Raw genomic sequence first — 22,627 nt, 5'->3', positions numbered from 1 at the left:
CCCTTGACTTCCACACATGTAAATATTGGGACTGAATAAGAGTCAGCTTATTCTAGAGCTTAAATTACAACTGGAAAAGGTTGTATGAGCTGTTGAATATTGATTGAAAGTGGTAAGCAACTCTAAAGGCGTGATCATCTGTGAGATACCACCATCTATAAACACAGAGGGGAAAAAAGAACAAGAAATTGCCCTACCAAAGTGAGAACAAGACAAGGAGAGCCAAAACAAGGTTCCCATCCCATTGCCAGAAACTGACTACGCGGGCTGTTGCAGGAAGCAGAGTTCATGTTTACATCTTGAGTCCTTCAAGACCATTGGCTGAGAAACCACAAGCTAGCAAACTTCAACCCTACTGATTTTAACAGGATTGCTTGTCTCTATGTTGAATGAGTCCTATGCTGATAAATGGTTTGTGTTTCAGAACTCTTGATCCTTCTAGCAAAGAAGCATGTTGGGGTGAGGTCCCTCACCAAGCTCTATCAAAGTGGTAGCCCTGGACCTGCTGCACTTATCTGATCCAGTGGTGGAAGAGCCATGTTAAAGTTCCCCCTTCCTACTTGGTCCCAGGCTGATCAGGAAGCTGAGAAGCCAACCCTCCCAACAACCAGCTTTGCAACAACTGCTAGTCACCTGCCAATGACATTATTAGCTGGGAACAAAGACCCAGCAACCTACTCACATCACAGTAAGGAATTTCTGGCAGCTGGTCAGAGATCTCAGCTAAAAACTAATGACTGGCACTGGGATAAAGGGAAAGGCAAAGGGATACCTCCTGGCTGGGCCAAGCTAACAGCCTGGGAAGAATGGGGCAGTATTGTTTCAAGAAGGGTGTACAGGAGATCACAGCTCTCTCTGGGCCAAGTTAACAGCCCGGGAAGAATGGGGCAGTATTGTTTCAAGAGGGGTGTACAGGAGATCCCAGCTCTCTCTCTTTCTTTTACACAAACGCATGCATGCCCCCGCATACCCTGATTCTGAGGCCTGTGGAGCTTCTTCAGGTAGAGCTCCATGGCAGAGGCAAACTAGCTGCTGGGGGCTAGAGAGGTATCTGCCAGAGGGACATGTGGGGTCACATGTTCCTGGGTGCTACTTATTTAATCACGTGGGGGGAGCAAAATCACCCCAACACCCCTCCAGCAGAGAGGTGCCCCCCAGCATCCCCCCTCCGCCACCATATCAGCCTCCTCCAGGCTCTCATGGCCTGCTATGACCTTCATGGAGGCTGAGCTGGAGCATCCGTTGTGGTCCGCGGTCCTCTAGTGCTTTAGAGGACAGAGGTGGGAGCACAGAGGTGCAGTTGAGCTGGCATGGATGGATTGTAGACCCCGGACAGGCCAAGGGCAGCGGGCGGATCAGGGCCATAGTTGAAGGCACCTGGGCCAGGTAAGGGAGGTGGGCCAGTGCTGACTCACGAGGAGGTGGCTGCTCTGCCAGGAAGGAGGTGAAGGGTGGTCTTCCTCATGAGTAAGGATGGGGCACATCCCGCTTCTGTTTGCCCATGAGTCCCTGGCACCTGAGGCACTTAAGCCGGAACTGGGAGGCAGACACGGGAGGCTAGTGGGAACAGACGGGGCATGCAGACTAGCCCTGGCTGCACGGAAATCTCGTGGTAGTCTGGAAGAGGCCCCTGGGGAGGGCTTACTTCCGAGTAGACCTACAATGCCTTTCAAACATGCTCCCTAGAAAGTCAGGACGGGAATGGGCATTTGGGGGGAGCTTCCTTGCGAGTCAGGGGGTTGCATGGGGGCCATGGATACTTTTTCTTTGCTTGGTTAGCCATGGGGGGTCCTCGCACATAAAGGCAATGTTGTTCTAATTGGGGATGCCAAGAGGGTCTTCTTGCCTGGGTGGGAACAGACTTCCTCACGAGTAAAAAGTGGGTGGTTTAGATTGAGGCTGCAAAGGGTTGCTAATGCGGCTTGGGTGGGCCTGGCATGGTGGAGGCAGCCCGGGGCTTTCCTGCTGGTCTCCTAATGAGGAGGAAAAGGGAAAGGGTGTCTGGGTCTAGCCTGTGGGAGGAGAAGAAGGCTGGGCCTGTCCCCGCAGGGTCTGCTGGGGAGGATGGAAAACTCACCTTCTGAGCTGCCCAGTAATTCAGTGACTTTGGATATTTCCACAACGGCCCTGCAAGGTGGTCCAGGATCCCTAACCTTAGGGTCCAGAATGTTCGTTTCTCATCTAAGGTCACCTGGCAAGTTAGTGGTTATGGACAAGATTGGGACAGGTTCTTTTCCTACTTCCCAAAGTCACCACCGGGACTCAATCCAGATGTTTCTTTGATGCGGAGTAAGGATGCTGCCAGATTTGGCCGACTGGAAAACCGTTTACGTTTTTGCTGCTGGGTCATATAAACCCAACCTTTAAACCATTGCTTTGGACTTGGTGTTGGGTTTGCTTTGCCCCCTGTGAAATTGACTTTGTCCCTGTGAAACTGACTGTCTGTTGGGAGGGGCAGAAAATCTAGGGAAAATGGAGTGGGTGGGCGACTCAGATTTTTCCCCGGCTCCATTTTCCCTAGATACACCTCTGCTGGGGACTCTCACAAACAGGATCCCTATAGCATGAAGTTAAAAATGGTCAACTGGAATGAGATTTCTTACCCTTTAAAAACACAATGGAAATATTTGGTGCCCTCTACTATGCACTTGAATTATAGGATCATAGAGTTGGAAGAGACCCAAGGGCCATCAAGTCCAACCCCCTGCAATGCAGGAACACACAATCAAAGTACTCCCGACATATGTTCATCCAGACTCTGTTTAAAAACCTCCACAGAAGGAGACTCCACAACTCTCCGAAGCAGTGAATTCTGCTGTCGAACAGCCCTGACAGTCAGGAAGTTCTTCCTAATGTTTAGGTGGAATCTCTTTTCCTTCACCTTGAATCCATTACTCTGTGTCCTAGTCTCTGAGGCAGCAGAAAACAAGCTTGCTCCCTCTTCGACATGGCATCCCTTCAAATATTTAAACATAGCTATCATGTCCCCCCTTAACCTTTGCTTCTCCAGACTAAACATCCCCAGCTCCCTAAGCCTCTCCCTAAGGCATGGACTCCAGACCTTTTACCATTTCATAAAAAAAAATATCCTAAAGTGGTGATGTCACTTCTGGGTTTTCCTGGAAATGATGTCATGCCAATGGTCTCATACTTGTTGTTTGCCTGCAGCCCTACTCTGTACATAGAAAATTAGCATATTAGGGATAATCATATAGTAAGCAGTGGATACCTAACACAAGTTTGATGATTAGGACTTCGGTTCAACAGCATTCCCTGAAGCTGTTTGAGCAGGTTTCCCCCTTTATGAAAAAGAGAGCTGCAAAGAAAGAATCACTAGCAAGCAACACAGAGGACTGAGAGGGACCAAGCAGCCAATCACTTCAGCTAAATAATAACAGAATACAGCAGTCCCACTCCTCCCTCTAATCTTGAACCAGTTGTACACATGATTCAGTTACACACATGCACCAATTCCACATTGCAGCACTCATAATTACGAGAGTGCATGAGAATCTTTGAAGGCAATGTTTCTCAGATCTACCCATTTTTTAAAATTATTAGCTCTTGAACAACTTTACAAAGAGAGAGAGAGAGAGAAATAGACCCTCCAAGTATATTTACATAAGGACCCCCAATTTTGTCTGCACTGAGCATTAGCACTAAACTGTCTGATCAGTTCTGAATGTTCAATCCTTTCTCCGACTCCACTTCATTGTACAACAGAACCTTTATTTTTTCTCTTCCTGCAATAGCTCCTCCCTCATTTTGGGATCTCTCACATCACTCTTGTCCAAATTTTCAATTCTGTGACCTGTGTCAAATGTGAACAGTCTTTATAGATAGATATTCTGGGTGCAAACAGAAGAAGGTACCATTTTGCCATCTAGCTCTTTGGGTTCAACCATCAAAAGAAGGCATCAGTTCTGGGCACACTTACCAGGGAGTAGATTCTATTGAACTCAGCAGAATGTGCTTTTGCATATACATGTTTAGATCTCTATTAGTTAAAATATGTGATGCTGGGAAGAGGGACAGAAAAATAGATCGGAGACTTCTCAGAAGAACAAAACTATCCAAATCTATTGCCATTAATAGAATCATGAAAACACAGAAAAGCAGGGAACCAAATCCAAGTCCTGAATGGCCAAGGAAGAATTACTAAGAAGATAAGAAAACACAGTTGAAAGACAACTAGAGGCAAATGTCTTAGAAGTGCAAAGAAGAGATTTGAGAAAGATAAGTTCGATAGAATCAGAGTCGTTACAGAGCAAAGATGAAGACTGAGAAGTCCTTAGTTTGACATGAAGGCATTTAAAACTGTGCCAAGATCAATTTCAGCACAGCACAGAGGGCAAAATCAAGATTTCAGCCAATTCATTTTAAAGTAATTGCTTACTCTTGCAGTTGGGCACACGTACTGAAATGGGGAAGTAAACATGGGAGGGGGGGGGGAAGCTCCTCCCCGAGGAGAGTTCATTGCATGACTGCGTAGCCTGTTCTTGTCTTACACGAACCACTGCTGCCTTGAGAATAATCTAGCAGGGTCAAGTGTGGATTGGGATAAGATGGCCTCAGAAAAGTAAGGAATACAGGACTGGAGATACAGTTAAGATACATCCTGTCACTCCTTCAAAGCCACCATGTGGTTGTATCCTTAGAAACCATTAAAACAATTAAGCTACCACCTTTGCTGGCAATTTTAGCAGACATCTGATTCTACTGTAAAAAACTGGTTTCTGATTTTGTTCCAAAATTCCTACCCAAAATTGCCTAAGTTCAGATTTCTTTATAGCTCTGTGTGCTTTAGTGTCCCTCCATTATGTAATAAGCAACAAGCAAGGAATCAGCAAAAATACAATCAATAAAGGTCGCTTACTTTTTGTTTCTTTAGAAAAAACAAAACTATTCTCCAGAATGTCAATATGTTTGAATGAATACCTAGTCCCATTTGAGGACAAAACAAATAGACAAATCCAGCTAGTAATGGGGACAATGTAAATCAAATATCAGTTTGCCCAAATGGTCATAATTTAGTTGTGTCTTTAGTTGCTCTGAAATACAAAGGCAGCCTGAACTATAAGGCACAGTAATTGGCATGATTAAAAATACCTAGAATTGCATTCATTCTGCAATGACTCTCGACTATATGTGAAATCACATAGAAGTTGTTTGTATGAAGAAGCTTCCCACAAGATTCACTGGTTTCAATTATGCCAGCACAACTTTCAGTTTACTAACCAGTTTTAATCATGTGGAAATCTACTAAATAGAAAACCAGGTGGATGCTGTCAATGGAACTTACCAGATACCTGGAAGAGGCAGGTTGCCACTCCAACATCATTTGAAATGCTGCATTCATAGTTGCCACTTGTCTCCCGGCTCACATTGTTCACTTTATATTCAGAGTATTCCTGTTGTTCTACAGGAGGCACAGTTAGCAGACTTCCATTGATTCTCCAGACAGCTGTAGCCACTTTCATTGGGCTCCCCTTTAGCATGGTGCAGCGAAGGGTGATACTGCGACCCAAGGCTTGCCGGATATCTAGGGAAACAGGCTCCACCACTGGGGAAACTAGAGGACAAATCACAGAAGCACATAGGAACACAAATAGTTATATTCAGTGCAATGTCAATTCTAGTTCTATTACTGATTAGATGCCTTATCCCATTGGTTGCACTGAGTTAAACTGAGTAATCTACCTGGGCAGCTCAATCAAGGGGGCAAACCCACATCTGGAGTCGGAACAAAGGGCAAATGCACCACAAGGGATAACTTATCTTCCCTAGGCCCACTAACTCAAAAAACTGTGCCACTGTGGCTGGGAGTATTTTGGGGGTAGGCCAGAGGGTGGAGCCAACCTTAGCCAGCTTCCACTGCTTTCTCAGCCCTGACGCTAACCTTGAAACTACACCACATTTTTTGTGGTGAATCTCCATTATCCCTATGGGGAATTTTTGCCAGCAGTTTTTTTTGTGGGCGGGGGGGGGAGGGGTTGTTTTTGGGCTTCACCATCCCTGGCAGGGTGATGCCAGAGCAGCACCATCCCTACCCGCCTGCCCGAACTGGATTGAGCAGTGTGTCTTAGTGAGAAAGGCAGGCTACAAAGTAAATAAATAAAAATATATTACTTATACTTGTATCCAATTTATTTCATGGGTTCAGAAAAGTTGCAGAAATTTGAGCAAAGACAGATCTATGGCCACTCTCAAAGAAATCCCTAAGAATATAACAGAAGTCTATAAAAGTACACTGTCGAGACATGCAGTCACATTTCTCAAAATCAGGGTTATCTATGAAGGAGGGAGGAAATTGAACTTTTCAAGCCCTATTCAGTTTAATTGATCCGCACTGGTCTCCTCATGCTGTGATCAGCAGTTTCAAAGTATGTTAAAGTGTCTTTTTTAAAACACATCCTACTAAAAGATCAGTAACAATGTGGGAAGCCTGGTTTTGATTTAGCAAAACTGATCCAGGCTCAAAGAATTAAATCAAGTTTCCTTCCCATGTGAGACCCAGTCCCAAATTGTGGTTGCATGCACAATTTACCTTTTACATAATAACAGTGATTTGTGATGTCTATAATACCTGTTTTGGTGCTAGATTTCAGTATGGAAAAACCATTGCTACTGTCTCACATACCATACATTTGTATGTTTTCATTTCCACAGCTTGTTAACTTTAATTAGAAGTGTTTTTCTCTTGTGAAAACTATTAGGCAAATGACCCAAAGAACTGTTGTTGTTGTTGTTGTTGTTGTTGTTTTAAAAAGTAGCTCCAGTTTCATGACTGGCACATATGTATACCTGCTGTACATCCTCAGTTGATTTCTGACTCTATGAGCCACTATTCTTATTATCATAGGTACACCTAAAGAGAAAATAGATGCTGTAACTTCTAGATGTACATATAAATCTGTTTCATATATTTTTATATGTCCTTCCTCTAAAGCACATGGGATAATGGACATAGTTTTCCTCTCCATAAATGTAACTTCATACCACCCTATGAGGGAGGTTAGTTTAACCAAACATGACAGGTACGAGGTCAGCCAGGAAGCTGAACAGATGAATGAGGATCTCCCCAAACTAACATTCAGAAGACTATACTGTGCTGGCTATGCACACCTGCAGTCCTATTTTGAGAGCAATATTAATGCAGGTCTTCAGCCTCAGGTTCTGTCATTGCAGTAAAATGAATCAAAGCCAGCCCAGGGTTGATCTTGCTTTACACCCTGGATTGCCACGAGCAGCTCATTGCAACTGTGGCTCAGCAGGCACTCCACACAACTACTTGTTTTTAGTTTAGGCAGCTCTAAGTTTACAGCATTCTAATGTGAGAAGTCTGTTTGGTTACACCACACACAATGGATCTGTCAGCTCTATCCCTATGTAGTCACTGCCTAATTTCTGGGGTCATATCCACTTCCTACATGAAGAGGGTGGACAGTTCAGAACTTCAAGAATGTTACTGGTTAGTTTAATGAGAAGGAACTTAACAAAGACACAGCAACTAAGATCAGTCAGGTAGCCAGTCAGTTACTGTTGCCAGCCTCCATGTGGGGCCTGGAGATCTCCAGTCTACATAGATCAGTTCCTTTGAAGAAAATGACTGTTTGAGAGGACTCTACAGCATTAAGTCCCGCTAAGGTCTCTCCTCTTCCCAACCCCCATCCCCCCAGGCTCACCCTTCAAATCTTTCCCAACCTGGAGCTGGCAATCCTGATTACTAAAATGGGGAGAGCAGGCAGGGAATACGCGGTTAGTTGTTCATTGTCTGAATTAATTTGTTTAACACTGGGCCTTATTTAAAAGCAAACAATATACAGAACTCTACTAGTGTACAGGAATATATTGTGTTCTGAGTATGTGTATGTGTAAACTACCTCATGATAAAAGATGTAAAAGCTGGGTGGAGGGGTGTGGTGCGAACCCTGAAAAGTTCTAGGACAAACTTTTTGGAAGGATTTTTTCTCTTATTTTTTCAGGAGAAAATTTGAGCGAACACCGGGGGGGGGGGGGAACTCCACTATGAAATATTTTATCTTTTAGAATGAGTGAAATGCTTTGCAAGGCAAGGGTGGGGTTTGTTTGTTTTTACTCAACATGTATAACATGATAACAGTGTGGGGACTTTTTCAAGTTTTCCAGTGGAAAAACTGAAATTTGGGGGTACACCAAAATAAAAAAGCCCCTCCTGTAAAATATTTTCTCTTTTTGAGACCAAAAAAACCCATGGGTTTTAAAGAGAATTTCACCTATCCCAAATGTATAGCATGAAAAAGTCTTAGGACTTTTTCAGTTTTTTTGATGCTGTAGTTTGATATGCCAGAATCAGCAAGTGACATTATAACTGACTTGCTAATGACTTCAAAACATGCTGTTGTTAAAGACATCGAAGCAAAGGCAAGTTAACAAAAAGCTGACAACTCTAGTAATGGCCTACAACATTTTACCCTTAAACTACCCTGTCTGTGAGCATCAAAAAGTGATTCAAAGTAATTAAGGAATATGTGGCATACCAGCCCTTTGGGCACAACCCTGACATGCTGGAGGATGCGTGCTCCGCTTCTTCTGTAATTGGTCTGTACAGAGTAGAGAAGGGATCAGCAGGAGACAAATATTTCATCTTTTCCTTTTTCTCTCATACAGATGGGAAAAACTGTATCCCATTGTATATAATGAAGCAGAGACCTAAGAAAACTGCAAGGTATTCTAAAGAAAACCCTCCAAATTTATTGAATTGACATCAAAATTCTAAATGTGGCTCTGTACAAGTAAGTGAAAAAAGATGAAGACTGGGGCAAACAAAAAAATTCCTAATTCCTCATATAAATACTGTTAGAATTCCAATTGTTACTAAAAAGGAAAGGCTCATTCCGCACATGCAGAATAATGCACTTTCAAACTGCTTTCAGTGCTCTTTGAGGCTGTGCGGAATAGCAAAATCCACTTGCAAACTGTTGTGAAAGTGGTTTGAAAATGCATTATTTTGCGTGTGCGGAAGGGGCCAAAGAGAATTTGAGGTAATCTCAGATCATTTAAGTAGCCTTTGAAGATGGTTGGACAAAATCATAGGCAATAATATCTGTGAGAGGTGCCATGATTGCTAAATGCGCCTTCAAATTCTGAATTTCAGTAATTTTTTCTCTTGTCGCCATGTCACATCTAACCAATGGAAACCCTAGTGGGGTTTTCAAGAGAAGAGATGTTCAGAGCCATTGTTTGGCTCCACACCACCACCCTGGTATTCCTTTGTAGTCTTCTACCCAAATACTTGTCACGGTCAACCTTGCTTAGCTTTTCAGATCTGATGAGATCAGGCCACCTTTGGGGCAGGGACAATTAAATGAACTTGTCATGATCCAGTCCCTAAGAGCCTGAAGATACCGTGAGGCCAGAACTAGTTCCTCATGAGGAGATGGAAGCAATAGAGGCAGCTTGAAGTCCTTCTCTGCCAGTCAAGGCTGAACTAGATGAGCTAAGTGATAAACAGCTACCAAAATATAGGAAGGCAGAGACAGCAGCTCAGCAGTGAAAGAAGAAGTGCCTGTATTTCAGTTCGTTATGGCAAAAGGTTCTGTAAGCTAGAATCAGCAACATCAGAGAAGGACTGCGCCTTTGCAGGATTCTGGCCTTGCTAGTAAGGGCATTCCATATAAACTCTGTCTAAGACTTGGCTCATAAGACTGGGTACAATGAGTGTGTTCCACTGGAAAGCTCCACATACCAGGTTTCCTGCTCCACACTTTGTACCCCCGTGCCTAGCTTGCCTGTCTGCTTAAACTCCTGAACTTGCTTGACTCTGGACTGCCAGATTATGCCTTTGCCTGCTACCTGCTTTGACCATGGGACTGCCTGATCAAGCCTTAGCTGACACCTGCTGGCATCACAGGATTGTTGCTTCAATGTTCTGCTCATGAGTGCAATTGGAAAAATGACTTTGGAAGAGAGGGATTTTTGGTCAGCTCCAGCAGGATTACTGTATTAGGAATACTCACTGAATTTTCCTTTAACAGTACTTCTGTGCTTTTCACAGCAGCATAGCAGTGGGAATGCAACAGGCAAAATGCAGTACCGGAAAAATTAGTACCTGCCGAATTCCTGTTGGCAGTAGAGATGTGAAAGAAAAAAATAGCTCTTTTTGGGGAAAATGGCATTTCTAGTATGGTGAGGAGGAAAAAAAAGAAGGGCTTTCTGTATGTACATTTTTACAGTAAATTAAACTCTGCTCTCTCCAAAGGGCAAGAGCTCATTGCGACCGCTGAGGTGACAAAATCAAAAATGTAAAAATAATGAGGTGTTATAGAGCTGAGATGGTTTTTAAAACAGTCAAATCTCTCGTATTGCATACAATTATAGTGTTCAGAAAAGAACAAAAACACCTTCAAAAGAGGCATCCAGGGACCCACTAGCCATGGGTTGAAAAGAGAAGTCTCTCCTAATAAACGATGCTCTTTTTAGTTGTTAAGAAAAGAACTACGCAAGAGTTTGCTCTAGCTTTTCCAGATAAAGATTACAAGTAATGGATATTGCAGAGGTAATGTTTGTGTCCACTGCACAGATATTTAAAAAAGCAAAACAAAACACAACACACAACATATTGTGGCAGTACATTTTCATTGCACTGTCAGCTTTGCTTTTTGATGTCTTGGAGTAATTATATTATACTATTTATTTAAAATATTTATCAGCCACCTTTCTACCTAACAGGAAGTCAAAGCAGCTTACGATGTAAACAGCATCAAAACACAATAAAATGTATAACATACATTAATGCCACTAGTTTAGAACCAATAATGTAAGCTGTTGGTAGACCAGGGTTGCCAGTTCTGGGTGAGTTAATACCTGGAGATTTTGGGGTGGGAGCCTAGGGAGGACAGGGTTTGGGAAGAGGAGGGACTCTGCAGAGTAAAATGGCACAGAATCCAGCCCCCAAAGCAGTCATTTTCTCCAGGGGAACTGACCTCTGTTGCCTAGACATCAAGTGCAATAGTGGGAGATATAATCAAATGTCGTCATGAATAAAACTTCCTTCAACTGCCTTCTAAAGGTCAAAAGTCACAGAAAAGGTCAGCACACCTCTATGGGGTGGCTGTTCCATTGCTATGGGGCTACCACTGAAAGGACCGTATTTTGTGTATCCACCAAATGAGTTTTGATTGATCTACCGCTATGATCTTAATTCCCAGGCAGGATCGCACAGGTGAGGACAGTCCTTCAGATACTCTGGTCCCAAGTAGAGTTCCTAGGTGCCTGCTAATAGTGGGCAGTTGGCCACTGATTTCTGATACTGTCTACCCACACTCACCTGATAGGCGGGTGGAAGAAGGCAGTTGAAAGGATTGACAAGCGTGACGACACCAGTTCCAGTACAATGCAGAAGCGTTGGTAGAACACTATGGAAACTCATAGAGTTTTGGGGGAAGTGCTAGAGCTTCCACCCAGTGCAATGCCAGTGCTTTCACATCACACTGGAAGTGATGTCATCATGAGCACCAATCACTGCCCCTGTACCCCCAGATCTCCCACCAGTTGCCAGGAGGGACCTGGCAACCTTAGTCCCAAGCTGAGTTTTAAAGAGAAGACCAATACCACTGGGCTCAACAGCAGACTGGAAGTCAGCTGTAATAATGGGGTGACATGACTGTGGTAACTGGCTCCAACCTAGGGTTGCCAGCTCTGGGTTAGGAAATACCTGGAGATTTTGGGGGTGGAACCTAAGGAGGATGGGATTTGGGTAAGAAAGGACCTTCATGGAGTCCACCTTGCAAAGCAGCCATTTCCTCCAGATGAACTGATGTCTATTGTCTGAAGATCAGTTGTAAACCCAGGAGATCTCCAGTACCACCTGCAGGCTGGCAACCCTGCTCCAACCAGTTCAGCATCAGAATTCTACACTAGCTGCAGCATACACACATCCTTCAAGTGTAGCCCCATGTAGAGCACATTGCAGTATTCCAGTCTTGATGTAACTAAAACATGGATCAGACTAAGCCAGGGGTAGGGAACCTGCGGCTCTCCAGATGTTCAGGAACTACAATTCCCATCAGCCCCTACCAGCATGGCCAATTAATAATACTCTAGTCATCTGGTTTTCACTGGTGACTGCTGTATGAAATAACACTCCCAAGCTGAGGACCTGATGCTTCAAGGGGAGTCCTATGATTATAGTTACAAGGATTTTGTGATGTGCAGTGCCATCCTAAATAGAGTTACATTCAGAGGTGGGATGCTGCCGGTTTGGGATGGTGCTGTGGAACCATTTGTTAAAATTTTCTCAGTTCGGAAAACTGGTTGTTAATGATTAACTCCACTAGGGACAAGGAAGTAATCTCTGTCCCTGGGTGCAACAAACCTCGTCAGGTGGGGGATGTAAAATCACCCCCGAGCCCCCTGCCCCACCACGGCACCCCCCCGCCCCCGCGGCACCCACCCCTGCCCCCACACACTTACCTTCATTTCAGAACAAGATAGGAATTGGCAGATGATCCCTAACTAAAGTCTCTTTTCTGCACCAGATAGCTTTTGCCCTTGACAAAAATGGCTACAGTAATAGCCAAGTAAAACCCTAAATAGCTTCCGCCCTTAACAAAAATGGCTGCAGTAATGGGAATGAGATCATGCCCTAAGATCTGAAAATTGTGGAGGTAGGTTTTAAAAGAAAATATGACCTTCTACTTTCAGTTTTGTAGAGGCTTCTGCCTCATGAGGGAGGGGGGTGGTCTTGAAAACTAGCGAAAGGGCTGGGAATAAGATGGAGCCAAGGGGAAGGGGTGGAGTGGGGAAGAGATTTAGCACTTTAAAACTGCATTATGCAAACAGCACACAGGCAGCAAAGTTTTAATTAGTAGTTTTTTTATATTATGCTATTAAATGGAGTTGCATAAGCCATTTTGTTAAAACAATTGTGCAGGTACATGTATGTGATTTTACAATACTGTGTCTCTTAAAGTAAGTTCATAAATAACTACGGAGTACAAGTCATATATTGTTCCAACCTCCAGATGGTGGCAGGAGAACTCCCGGAGCAAGGGTCGGGAACCCGCGGCTCGCGAGCCGCAAATGGCTCTTTCCCGCTTGTAGTGCGGCTCCCGGCATGGCTGCCCCTTCCTGGAAAGCATGTAGAATCCCCCTCCCCTGAGAGGAGGGGAGAAAAAAGCAGCGCCCGGCTTAGGCCGGGCTGCTGGCCGCACGCTCCCCGTTCATGAGGGAGCGTGTGTGTCTGGGGGCGCCCAGAGGCCCCTCCCTGGACTTGACGGGGTGGTGGTGGGAGCCGGCCCAGCTGCGCGCCCCAGTGGCGGCAGGCCTCGGTCTGGCTGCGCAGCCCCGAGCCCCAGTGGCAGCGGCAATGTGCCCGGCCCCGGCCTGAGGGGCAACGGGCTGAGCGCTGCGGGGGCAGGCTGCTGAGCGAGTCACGGCGGCAACGCCTCTCCCGGGCCCAGCCTCATTACAGGATGCCTTTCCCGGGCGCCCCCCTTCCCCGGCCCGGCCTCGTTGCGGCCTCATTGCAGGACAAGGGGAGAAACGCCCCACAAAGCACTGGGGCAGGATTTAAGGTGGGGTGAAGCGGCCGAACGAGGCTGGGGAAGGTGGAGGGTGGAAAGGAGAGTGGAGATGCCTAGGAGAGAGAGAGAGAGAGAGAGAGAGAGAGAGAGAGAGAGAGAGAGAGAGAGAGAGAGAGAGAGGGAAATTGCTGTGGAAAAGCCCCAGAGAGGGGAGGAACAGCAGGGAAGGAGGTTGAATGTAGTAGAGAAGGGGGGGAGGGGAGCTGAAAAGGGAACAGAAAGCTGGGTAGAAATATTAGAGACAGAACAAGGGGGAAAGGAGGAAACAGACTGGGAAAAGGTCACAATCAGAGGGTTTGAAGCGGACCCTGACGAGAAGGGAGAACTTGAGGAAAGAGGAGAGTTGCCCTTTATACAAAGCGTAAAGGTAAAAAACCAAAATACTCAGTGTTATCTTCATTTTAAATGTCAAGACGTATTTGCGGCTCCATGAGTTTTCTTTTCCTTGGAAAATGGGTCCAAATGGCTCTTTAAGTGTAAAAGGTTGCTGACCCATGTCCTGTAGTAACAACTGATTTCCAAGCACAGAGATCAGTTCACCAGGAGAAAATGGCAACTTTATATGGTAGATTCTGCATAGTATAGGTATAGGTGTGGGGAAAGGTAGTATGGATCCCTCATGGAACAGAAAGTGACAGTTAGTCTATTTTCAGGGTTTTTTTTACAAAATATTTCAGCTGACCTGGTGCAAAAAATCACTGGGGGTGATGTGTGAGAGATTTACATGTTTAATACCCACTTGCACTGTCTTGGAACTGTTTCTCAGGCTAACAATCTACCTCATAGGGTTGTTAGCCACAGCCTGCATCTGTGGCTGGCATCTTCAGAGGTGTATCACAGAAGGAAGTCTGTTACACACTGTGTCCAGTGAGAAGGGAATGTTATATTTTAAAAAAATTATACCCCACTAACAAAAATTATATTCCACTAAAAAAAATGTATACCCCACTAAAACATTCCCTTCTCACTGGACAGTGTGTACAGACTTCCCTCTGTGATACACCTCTGAAGATGCCAGTTACACATTCAGGCGACACATTAGGAACAAGATCCACCAGACCACGGCCACACAGCCTGGAAAACCCACCACAACCAGTGGAAATTAACTCTTTTGGCGGGGCTAATAGTTGAGGCAACAATGGTGTTCATCCAGCAGACCTCCCTCTCCCTCCTTCTTACTTCTCCTATTGTTTCCTTCCCCTTCCTCTGTGATGAATGATCTGATTAGTTTATGTGGTGGAATTTCGATATTATTTGTCCATCAAAATCAACAGTGCCGTGTTTCAAGCAGAATGTTTATGGTTTTTGGATTTTATTGTTGGAAGCTGCCCTCAGCTCGTAAGGGGAAGGCAGCCTATAAATTGAATGGATGAATGTAATCTATGGTTGAACTACTAGTGTGTCCTGTTTGCACAATACATGTGCAGTAGTTATCATAAAAAAATGCAAAGACATCTAAGAAGGAAACCATGTATCTGAAGTGGACTGCCATCAGTTATTCAGGGAATACTGATTTGCTTAGAATCACACTGTTGATTTCATTTGTGCGCCTATATTCTTCTCAAGTGATGTTAAAGGGTATAAGGCTGGAGTGGAAGGTTCAAAATAGTGGTTGAAAAGCTGAGGTGTGGGATATCATTAATTAGTGTTCTAAATGGTAAAATGTAAGATTCCTGCAAATCACTCCCTCCAACCTAGAGTTTTCCCCTAATACCAGGTAGATAAATGTGTACGGTTACTATATTTGCAGTCTCTGCGTTCATGTCAAGTGGTTATTCTCTGCTTATATATATTTTTGAGCGATCCAAATACCGTGTTTTGATTGTTTGTTTTTGAAGTGATAGTTTTTGAAGTTGACCTGTGTATTATATTGCTTCAGTCTTTTACCTCTAATCCAAGATTTTGGAGGAAGCTGAGAACAGGACCTTGACAGTAGGTATATATGAGTGGGTGACCTGTATGACCCAGCCTAGCCTTACCTCATCAGATCTGAGAAGCTAAGCATGGCTGGTCTTGGTTAGTACTTGGATGGGAGACCACCATGGAATACCATGCTCATTATGTTTATTAATACAGCCATTGTTCAAAACTACAAATTTAATAATAATATTTAAAACCTAAAAATCTACTCTGTATAAAAATAATCCATAATATAAAACTTGATATAGGAAGAAAAGTGTGAAGGGAAGGTATTTAAATTTCTAAGACAGCACTATTCCATTGGCATTTCTGCTTGACTACCTGACAACACACTTCACACAACTTCCATACAGATTTGGGGTTTATCATCAGACAAGAACATTTTGACCTGTTCATATGTGTCTGGAATTAAATCGAATAGTGAACTTGAATCGAGTGGCTTCATAGAATGGACAGTGGAAAAAGACACGGTCCATTGATTCCACTTACTTTAGTTCACATGGGCATAATGTCTCTGATCTAGGGGTTTTTCTGTACCTCCCCTCCAGTACTGTTGTTGGTAGAGCAAAACATCTCTTTAAGTTAAATGCTGTTCTGTAATTACTAATGTCTAGAAGTGAAAGATAAGCAGCTGGTGTGAGGATGTATCTTTTATTTGCTGGGGACAAAAAAGGCTGGGGAGTTAGCAAGACTGGACTGTCTCTTAATATCTTCCACTCTCTGTTTTAAGGCTTGTTTTTCCTGGTCTCTGCCTAGCCTGAGTAATTTGTGTCAAGAGAAGCCTAGACTTGCCATTTTATTCCTAAGGTCAGGGGAAACATTCTACGGCAAACTGCATCTGTTAGACCTGTCCTCTAGGTTGCCATAAGTTGGATGTGTCTTGATGAAGAGAGCCAGCATGGTATAGTGGTTAAGAGCAGTGGAGTGTCTGGAGAAATGGGTTTGGTAGTTCTATTTTTCTTTTTTTTGTTCATTTGTTCATTGTTTGTTATAAAGGTTGGGAAAGTATTATAGGTAAAGATGTTTCATTTTCTTTTTTTTCTTGAAATATATGGAAAGAGAGGAGTCTAAACTACTCTTTTAGATTAAGGATTTTGGATCTCTCTGTTAGTTTTCTTTCAAGGGGAATAAAGTAGTTATAGGAATCTGAAGGGTAAGCAGAAAGTACAGGGGAGGGAAATATGGGAAGGAGGGAGGCAAAATAGCAGAACAACTGTATTTTTGGTGATGTTTTAATTGGGGGAGTTAAGAGAAATAGCCAATTAGATATGTTTGTAATATGTTAACCATTGTAAATAGTCTTTTGTTTCTCTCCTTACTTATGTTATCATATAAAATCAATCCATCCATCCATCCATCCATCCATCCATCCATCCATCCATCCATCCATCCATCCATCCATCCATCCATCCATCCATCCATCCATCCATCCATCCATCCATCCATCCATCCATCCATCCATCCATCCATCCATCCATCCATCCATCCATCCATCCATCCATCTATCTATCCATCCATCCATCTATCTATCTATCTATCAGAAATAATACACTACCTTTCGGTATATCGCTTTTTTAATACTGCAAACGGTCATTATTTGAATCCAGAGGCGGAGTGAGGGGGAACTGCCCCCGGGGGGTGCAGACCCTGTGCCCCGCCAAAGCACCGCCCACCCTGCTCTGGAATGCCCCACCCCCAGAATGCCCAGGCCATGCCCCCACCACATTGCTTCCCACCCGGCCCCGTTGGCAGTACTCAACTGTTTGAATCCCACCACCATCAGAACCTGTTGTTAAAAATTTTTAATCCACTAGTTACATCCTGTAAATCACTCTACTTAGAAGACTGTAACCCTATTTAGGATTGCACTGTTACTCTTTTCCCATTTGATCATTATTTTCCAATGTGGAGAGGTGGTGGCATTCAGTTACTCAAGCATGCTCATGTGCTCACATTCCTATGTGGATGAGAAAAACAGTGGGCACACAGGTGTTTTGCACATGTGGTTCTGTCTGAGCAAGTTGCTGGGTGATAATGCTGACCCATAATTTTAGAGAGGACTAGGGATGAACCAAGTATCATCCATATCTTCATCCCCCAAAGAGTTGATTGAAGCTTCTAGCAATATTGTGAGGGAAGGGGACAATGGAAACATGCCTGTATGTTGGCTGGGATATGTGTGAAGGTTCTTACTTTAAGACAGGGAGTTGGACTAGGTGCATTCCAGTTGTACAACTCAATGGTTCTTACACTGGACAAGGTTTTTGCTAAAAAGTCTTGTGGCATCTTAAAGACTAATAAATGTATTCTAGCATATACTTTCAAAGCAGTGATGCTTATGACACAATGGGTTCACAGTTAAGAAAGCTTATGATACAATAATTATGTTAGGCCCCTTCCGCACACGCAAAATAATGCATTTTCAAACCACTTTCACAACTGTTTGCAAGTGGATTTTGCAATTCCGCACAGCTTCAAAGAGCACTGAAAGCAGTTTGAAAGTGCATTATTCTGCATGTGCGGAATGAGCCTTAGTCTCTGTGTTATTGATGCAATAGCATGAGGCCCCTCTGGAATTCACTGGCCTCAGTGAGCAGTGTATTCTAAAACACTCCTACACATGAAGCCTGCTGGATGACCTTTGGCTAGTCACAGTTCTTCAGAACTCTCTCAGTCTCAATCCCACCTACCTCAGAAGGTATTTGTTGCGGGCAGAGGAAGGGAAAGGAGTTTGTAAGCCCCTTTATGACTCATTATAGTTGAGAAAAGCAAGATATAAATCCAGACTCTTCCTCATCTTACTCCTTGGGTAGTTAAGACTAGTGGACTCTGGTCTGGAGAACAAGGTTGACTCCCCACTCCTCCACTTGAGTGGCAGACTCTTATCTGGTGAACTGGATTTGTTTGCTCACTCCTACACATGATGGCTGCTGGGTGACCTTGAACTAGTCACAGTTCTTCAGAAATCTCTCAGGCCCACCTGCCTCTCAAGGTGTCTGTTTTGAAAAGAGGAAGGGAAAGGAGTTTGTAAGCAGCTTTGAGACTCATTATAGGAGAGAACAGCGGGGTATAAATCCAAAACCCCTCCTCCTCCTCTTCTTCTTGATCAAGAAAAGTGACAAGTGTGGGTCTTTTGGCTGCTGCCAAAGTGGTCAAGAGATAGATCGGACCTAACAGGCTTCCAAACAACTGTTCTGTAACTTCCCTCCATCTCAAACACTAGAATGTTAGCCAAGTTAATATGAGAATTCTGTCTTCCATGAGCAGGAAATGGTCAGACACACAAACCTCCCTGCTGACCATTCCTTGTGGCAGGTGCTTATTTTTATTTATTTATTTATTTTATTAAACTTATAGGCCGCCTTATCCCCGAAGGGCTCAAGGCGGCTCACAATATGGCTGTTACATCGAACAGCAAATCAGCAGCATAAAACACTAAAATCATTAAAACCTAAGCAGCAGTTTACAACGAGAAAACTATAAATTAAACAACCCGATTTATAAAAAAGTTGTTTAAAACAGGCGCCCCGTCGAAGGCCAAAAAGAAAAGAAAAAGAAGGGGAGGAAGTAGGCAGGGCCTGCGATGAAGTTTATAAATAAAGCAGGCCCAGCTATAATAAGATGGAACAGCAGCCTCAATTTCAGTTTCGATTAGTTTCGGTAGGGGGCTTAGGTCAAGTATCCAAAGGAAAGTACATAAAGGGAGTCTGCTTTAGTCTGCCCATTTCGCTCTTTCGCTAATGATGGGCATAATATGCAAATTATATTGCTTGGATATTCTGAAGGTAAAATACAGAACCTACACATGAGGTGTTTTCGATTTTTTTACTATTCAGGTGTCATTGATTCTTCTCACTTGCCTTCTCTAGTTCATGAATTAAATCATAAAAACCCCTAATGCGGCGAGTGGCATTATTAAAAAGGTGAAGAGGTCAGAGCAGCAGCCAGCATTCAGCAAACAATGATCTGCTCCTCCCACAGACAGTGACTTGCTAATATTCTGCAACTTCAAAAACAGAGGGCAGAGCAGTTTGCCTCCGTGGTAAAACAATTTTGCCATAACACAAACTATAATTATTAATCTGCTCTCTGGAACAAATAAAATGATGAACTAAACTTAACATGTGGCCTGCTTTGTCTTGCACCTTGTGAGAATTCATGCATCAGCATCACCATTGCACAGAGCAGGCCTGAGAGCATGGCAGCAGAAAAAAAACCACAAACACACAGCGGTTCTATTTCAGGAAAAGTAACACTAAACATATGGCAATGAGGGCAAGAGTCAAGCAAACAAGGGCAGGAACTGTCAAGTGCGAGACATGTAGCACTGTGCTTCAAGTAACCTTTCACTTTCCGAGCTTTACAAGATTGGCTGGTCCTGGATTTATTCTTCAACAGAGATGACGCTCAGAAACATAAGGGTCACTGGAGCATGGCCAACTTCTAATACCCATTTTAAAGTCTATTTTTTTCTTGAGCTGCAGGCAAGGGAGAAACCTCATTTTGCACAAAACAAACAAATGCCTGCTGAGAGTATCTCTGGGTGCTTTACACCAAAGCCAGACAAAACACAGGCAGCTGGGGGCCAAAGGACCTCGAAATTAACCGATGCCATATAGGAATTGCAGCTTTATAGCTTTTCGCTGTAAAGTGAACTTTCGATTTTGTTATAAAAGGGTTAAAGGTGTTTATAACAATTTCTTACAAATCAAATTAATTTTTACTTGCACGCAAATACTCACACTTTCTTCCCAGATTAATTTTGCATAAATTGCAATCTAATGTTTTACATGCTGAAAACATGTTTAGACAGATGTCCTGCTGCAGTATATCAGCATTCAACTGTGGCCATTCCTGGTTCCATCCCCAATTAATACTGAGTCATTGGGGACTCTAGCAATATATATCAATTTCTACATGACTTTGACAAAAGCCAGAAGTAGCCATTAAGGATGCCCTTGTGACATATCACAGGATTTCTCGCTTTGTGTCTCTGAGTAAAGCACTGCACTGAAGTTCCACTCAGTGTATTCACCACTCAATCCTCTTCATACAAAAAACCCAAAATAAGAGAATAGTTCCGCAATTAGGATAAAGATAGCAATTTTCTACTCTGTGAAGTGTTTGCAGCCTTGTTTTACTTAAGATGAACTTTTCTAATTGTCTTTTCCCAGTTTCTAGTTACCAAGACTGAAAGCAGGACGAAATCTGGAAACTTTTACGCAGCTGACCACTCTTTGTTCCATCCCTTCACATTCATTACTCAAACCTTTCTTTTAAAGACTATTTAGAATTTATCCTACTGTAACCAGGTAGCAATCTTGTTAATTTCACTGGCTAGTTTCTTCTGACTTAAACAAACTTCAAAACCATAGAGATCTGCTAAATCATAATTTTGTCTGGAAGTTCCTTCCTTTTTTCTGATGCTGTGCAGCAAATTAGTATAGATTGTCCAGGAGTACCAACCCAAGGTCAGAATTTATTAAGGAGCCCAGTTCATATGTATGAAAAGGGATTAGTTCAGGGATAGTGAGGGTGAAATGGCACAGTAGCGAGAGGGAAGGGCAGCACACATCAGAATTCTGTAGAAGTAAAAGGATTTAAAAGGGCTTTCTGGCCTCCAGTACAACAGAGATGGGCCACATAATCCAATACATCTTGACACAGGTTGCTATCCTAAGCATGTTTGTTAAGGAGAAAACAACTGAATTAAGTGAAACACTTCAAAGTAAACATGCTTAGGGTAGCCCTAGAAGTGGCTTGTTAGCTCAGGATGATGGTGGGAGTTATAGTGCCAAAAGTGAAGGGATCAAAACATCCTAGTTCAAGGTATCTCCATGATAGGCAACATATAATAAGAGAGGCTGTATGGCCGTGTTCTAGCAGCATTCTCTCCTGATGTTTCGCCTGCATCTGTGGCTGGCATCTTCAGAGGATCTGATGTTGGGAAAGCAAGTGGAGTATATATCTGTTGGAGTGTCAGGATGGGTGGAGAAACCTTGTCTGTGAGTAACAAAGAAGGCAACCAGGTCAATAGTTGAGGGCATCTGAATAGAAGTATGAGTAACAATGAAGACTATAGCATGGGCGTAACACTGGAGATAGCAAGGTCACTGGTGGGAGCATCTGAATAGAGGTATCCTGGCCTGAATAGAGGTATCCAGGATACCTGAATAGAGGTATCCTGGCTATTCAGATGCTCCCAGGAGGCAGGAGGAAAAACTGTCCATTCAGCCTTCAAACTGCAGTTCAATATTGTGAACACAGCAATCTGGGCAGCTCCCTAGTATATACAGAAGCCACCAGAACTGTGGAAAAGAAGCAAGAGCAACTTTCTTCCCTCTTTCCAGACAAGCTGTTCTTGCCAAAAATGCCCTCCTCATCAACTCTATTTGCACACCTTGTGCCTCTCAATATTTCTCTCCATAGCCATGTACATAATTTTGTAATTAATTTTACATTTTTTACACACACACATACATGTTTACCAATACAGGATGCATTTCTTGCATCTGATGAACTGGTTTCTATCTACCCAAAACTCAATGTTATAATAAATCTTTAGCAAATAAATGATCCTATGGGAGGAACAGGCCAGTGGAGGCGGTGCAGGGCTATGCCATGCATTTGCCTCCTCTACCAATGTAAGGGAAACCCCCATCAGCAGAGAGGGCAAAGGTGCCAGTGGATGGGCGCTCCTCAGCTTCAAAGAGGCAAAATCAGGAAGTGGGTGCCACCACAGAGCTACACTGGTGTCTGACTGGATGATGGCTGAGGCATTTCCAGGGGTTGGCTGAGGCATTTCCAGGGGTGAAGCCGACTGTAGTCAGCTTCCATCTAGGCTTTCACACCGGGAGTGTTGTAGACAAGGCAAGTCCATTTAACCCTCTGGAAGGCTTTCAGATGGCCAGAGTTTTTGTTTGCTTTGTTTTTTGTGCCTCCTCACTCGGCCTGAAAGCCCTCTGAAGGTCAGGCTGTGGGGCCATCCCTGGCCACTGGGAGCTTTTGGATTGGGCTGCCTGATACCTATTTCAGTCTTCCCATGTACCTTTATCTAGAACAAAAGCAGGGCCAAAATAGGTTATATAGCAGTGCTTGATGAGAATGGATCACTGGGACTAATTTTGATGACTTAAAAAAGA

General features: G+C 43.6%; 1 protein-coding gene across 6 annotated transcripts in view; it reads right to left on the bottom strand.

The window, feature by feature from the left end:
* Nucleotides 1–22,627, bottom strand: part of MDGA1 (MAM domain containing glycosylphosphatidylinositol anchor 1) — a 380,713-nt gene that overhangs the window by 147,974 nt on the left and 210,112 nt on the right. For all 6 annotated transcript variants that reach the window (XR_007246342.1, XR_007246345.1, XM_048518953.1 and 3 more), the window contains exon 9: nt 5,303–5,572. Coding sequence is in view for 4 of the 6 variants with exons in the window: in XM_048518953.1 (XP_048374910.1) it covers nt 5,303–5,572 (270 nt within the window). In the remaining 2 variants the exon portion in view is untranslated. The remainder of the gene's footprint in view (nt 1–5,302; nt 5,573–22,627) is intronic.

This window comes from Sphaerodactylus townsendi, linkage group LG01 (genome assembly GCF_021028975.2).
Source record: "Sphaerodactylus townsendi isolate TG3544 linkage group LG01, MPM_Stown_v2.3, whole genome shotgun sequence".
NCBI lineage: Eukaryota > Metazoa > Chordata > Lepidosauria > Squamata > Sphaerodactylidae > Sphaerodactylus > Sphaerodactylus townsendi.
Note: the sequence above shows the minus strand (reverse complement) of the source record. Positions and strands in the feature narration are given on the sequence as shown.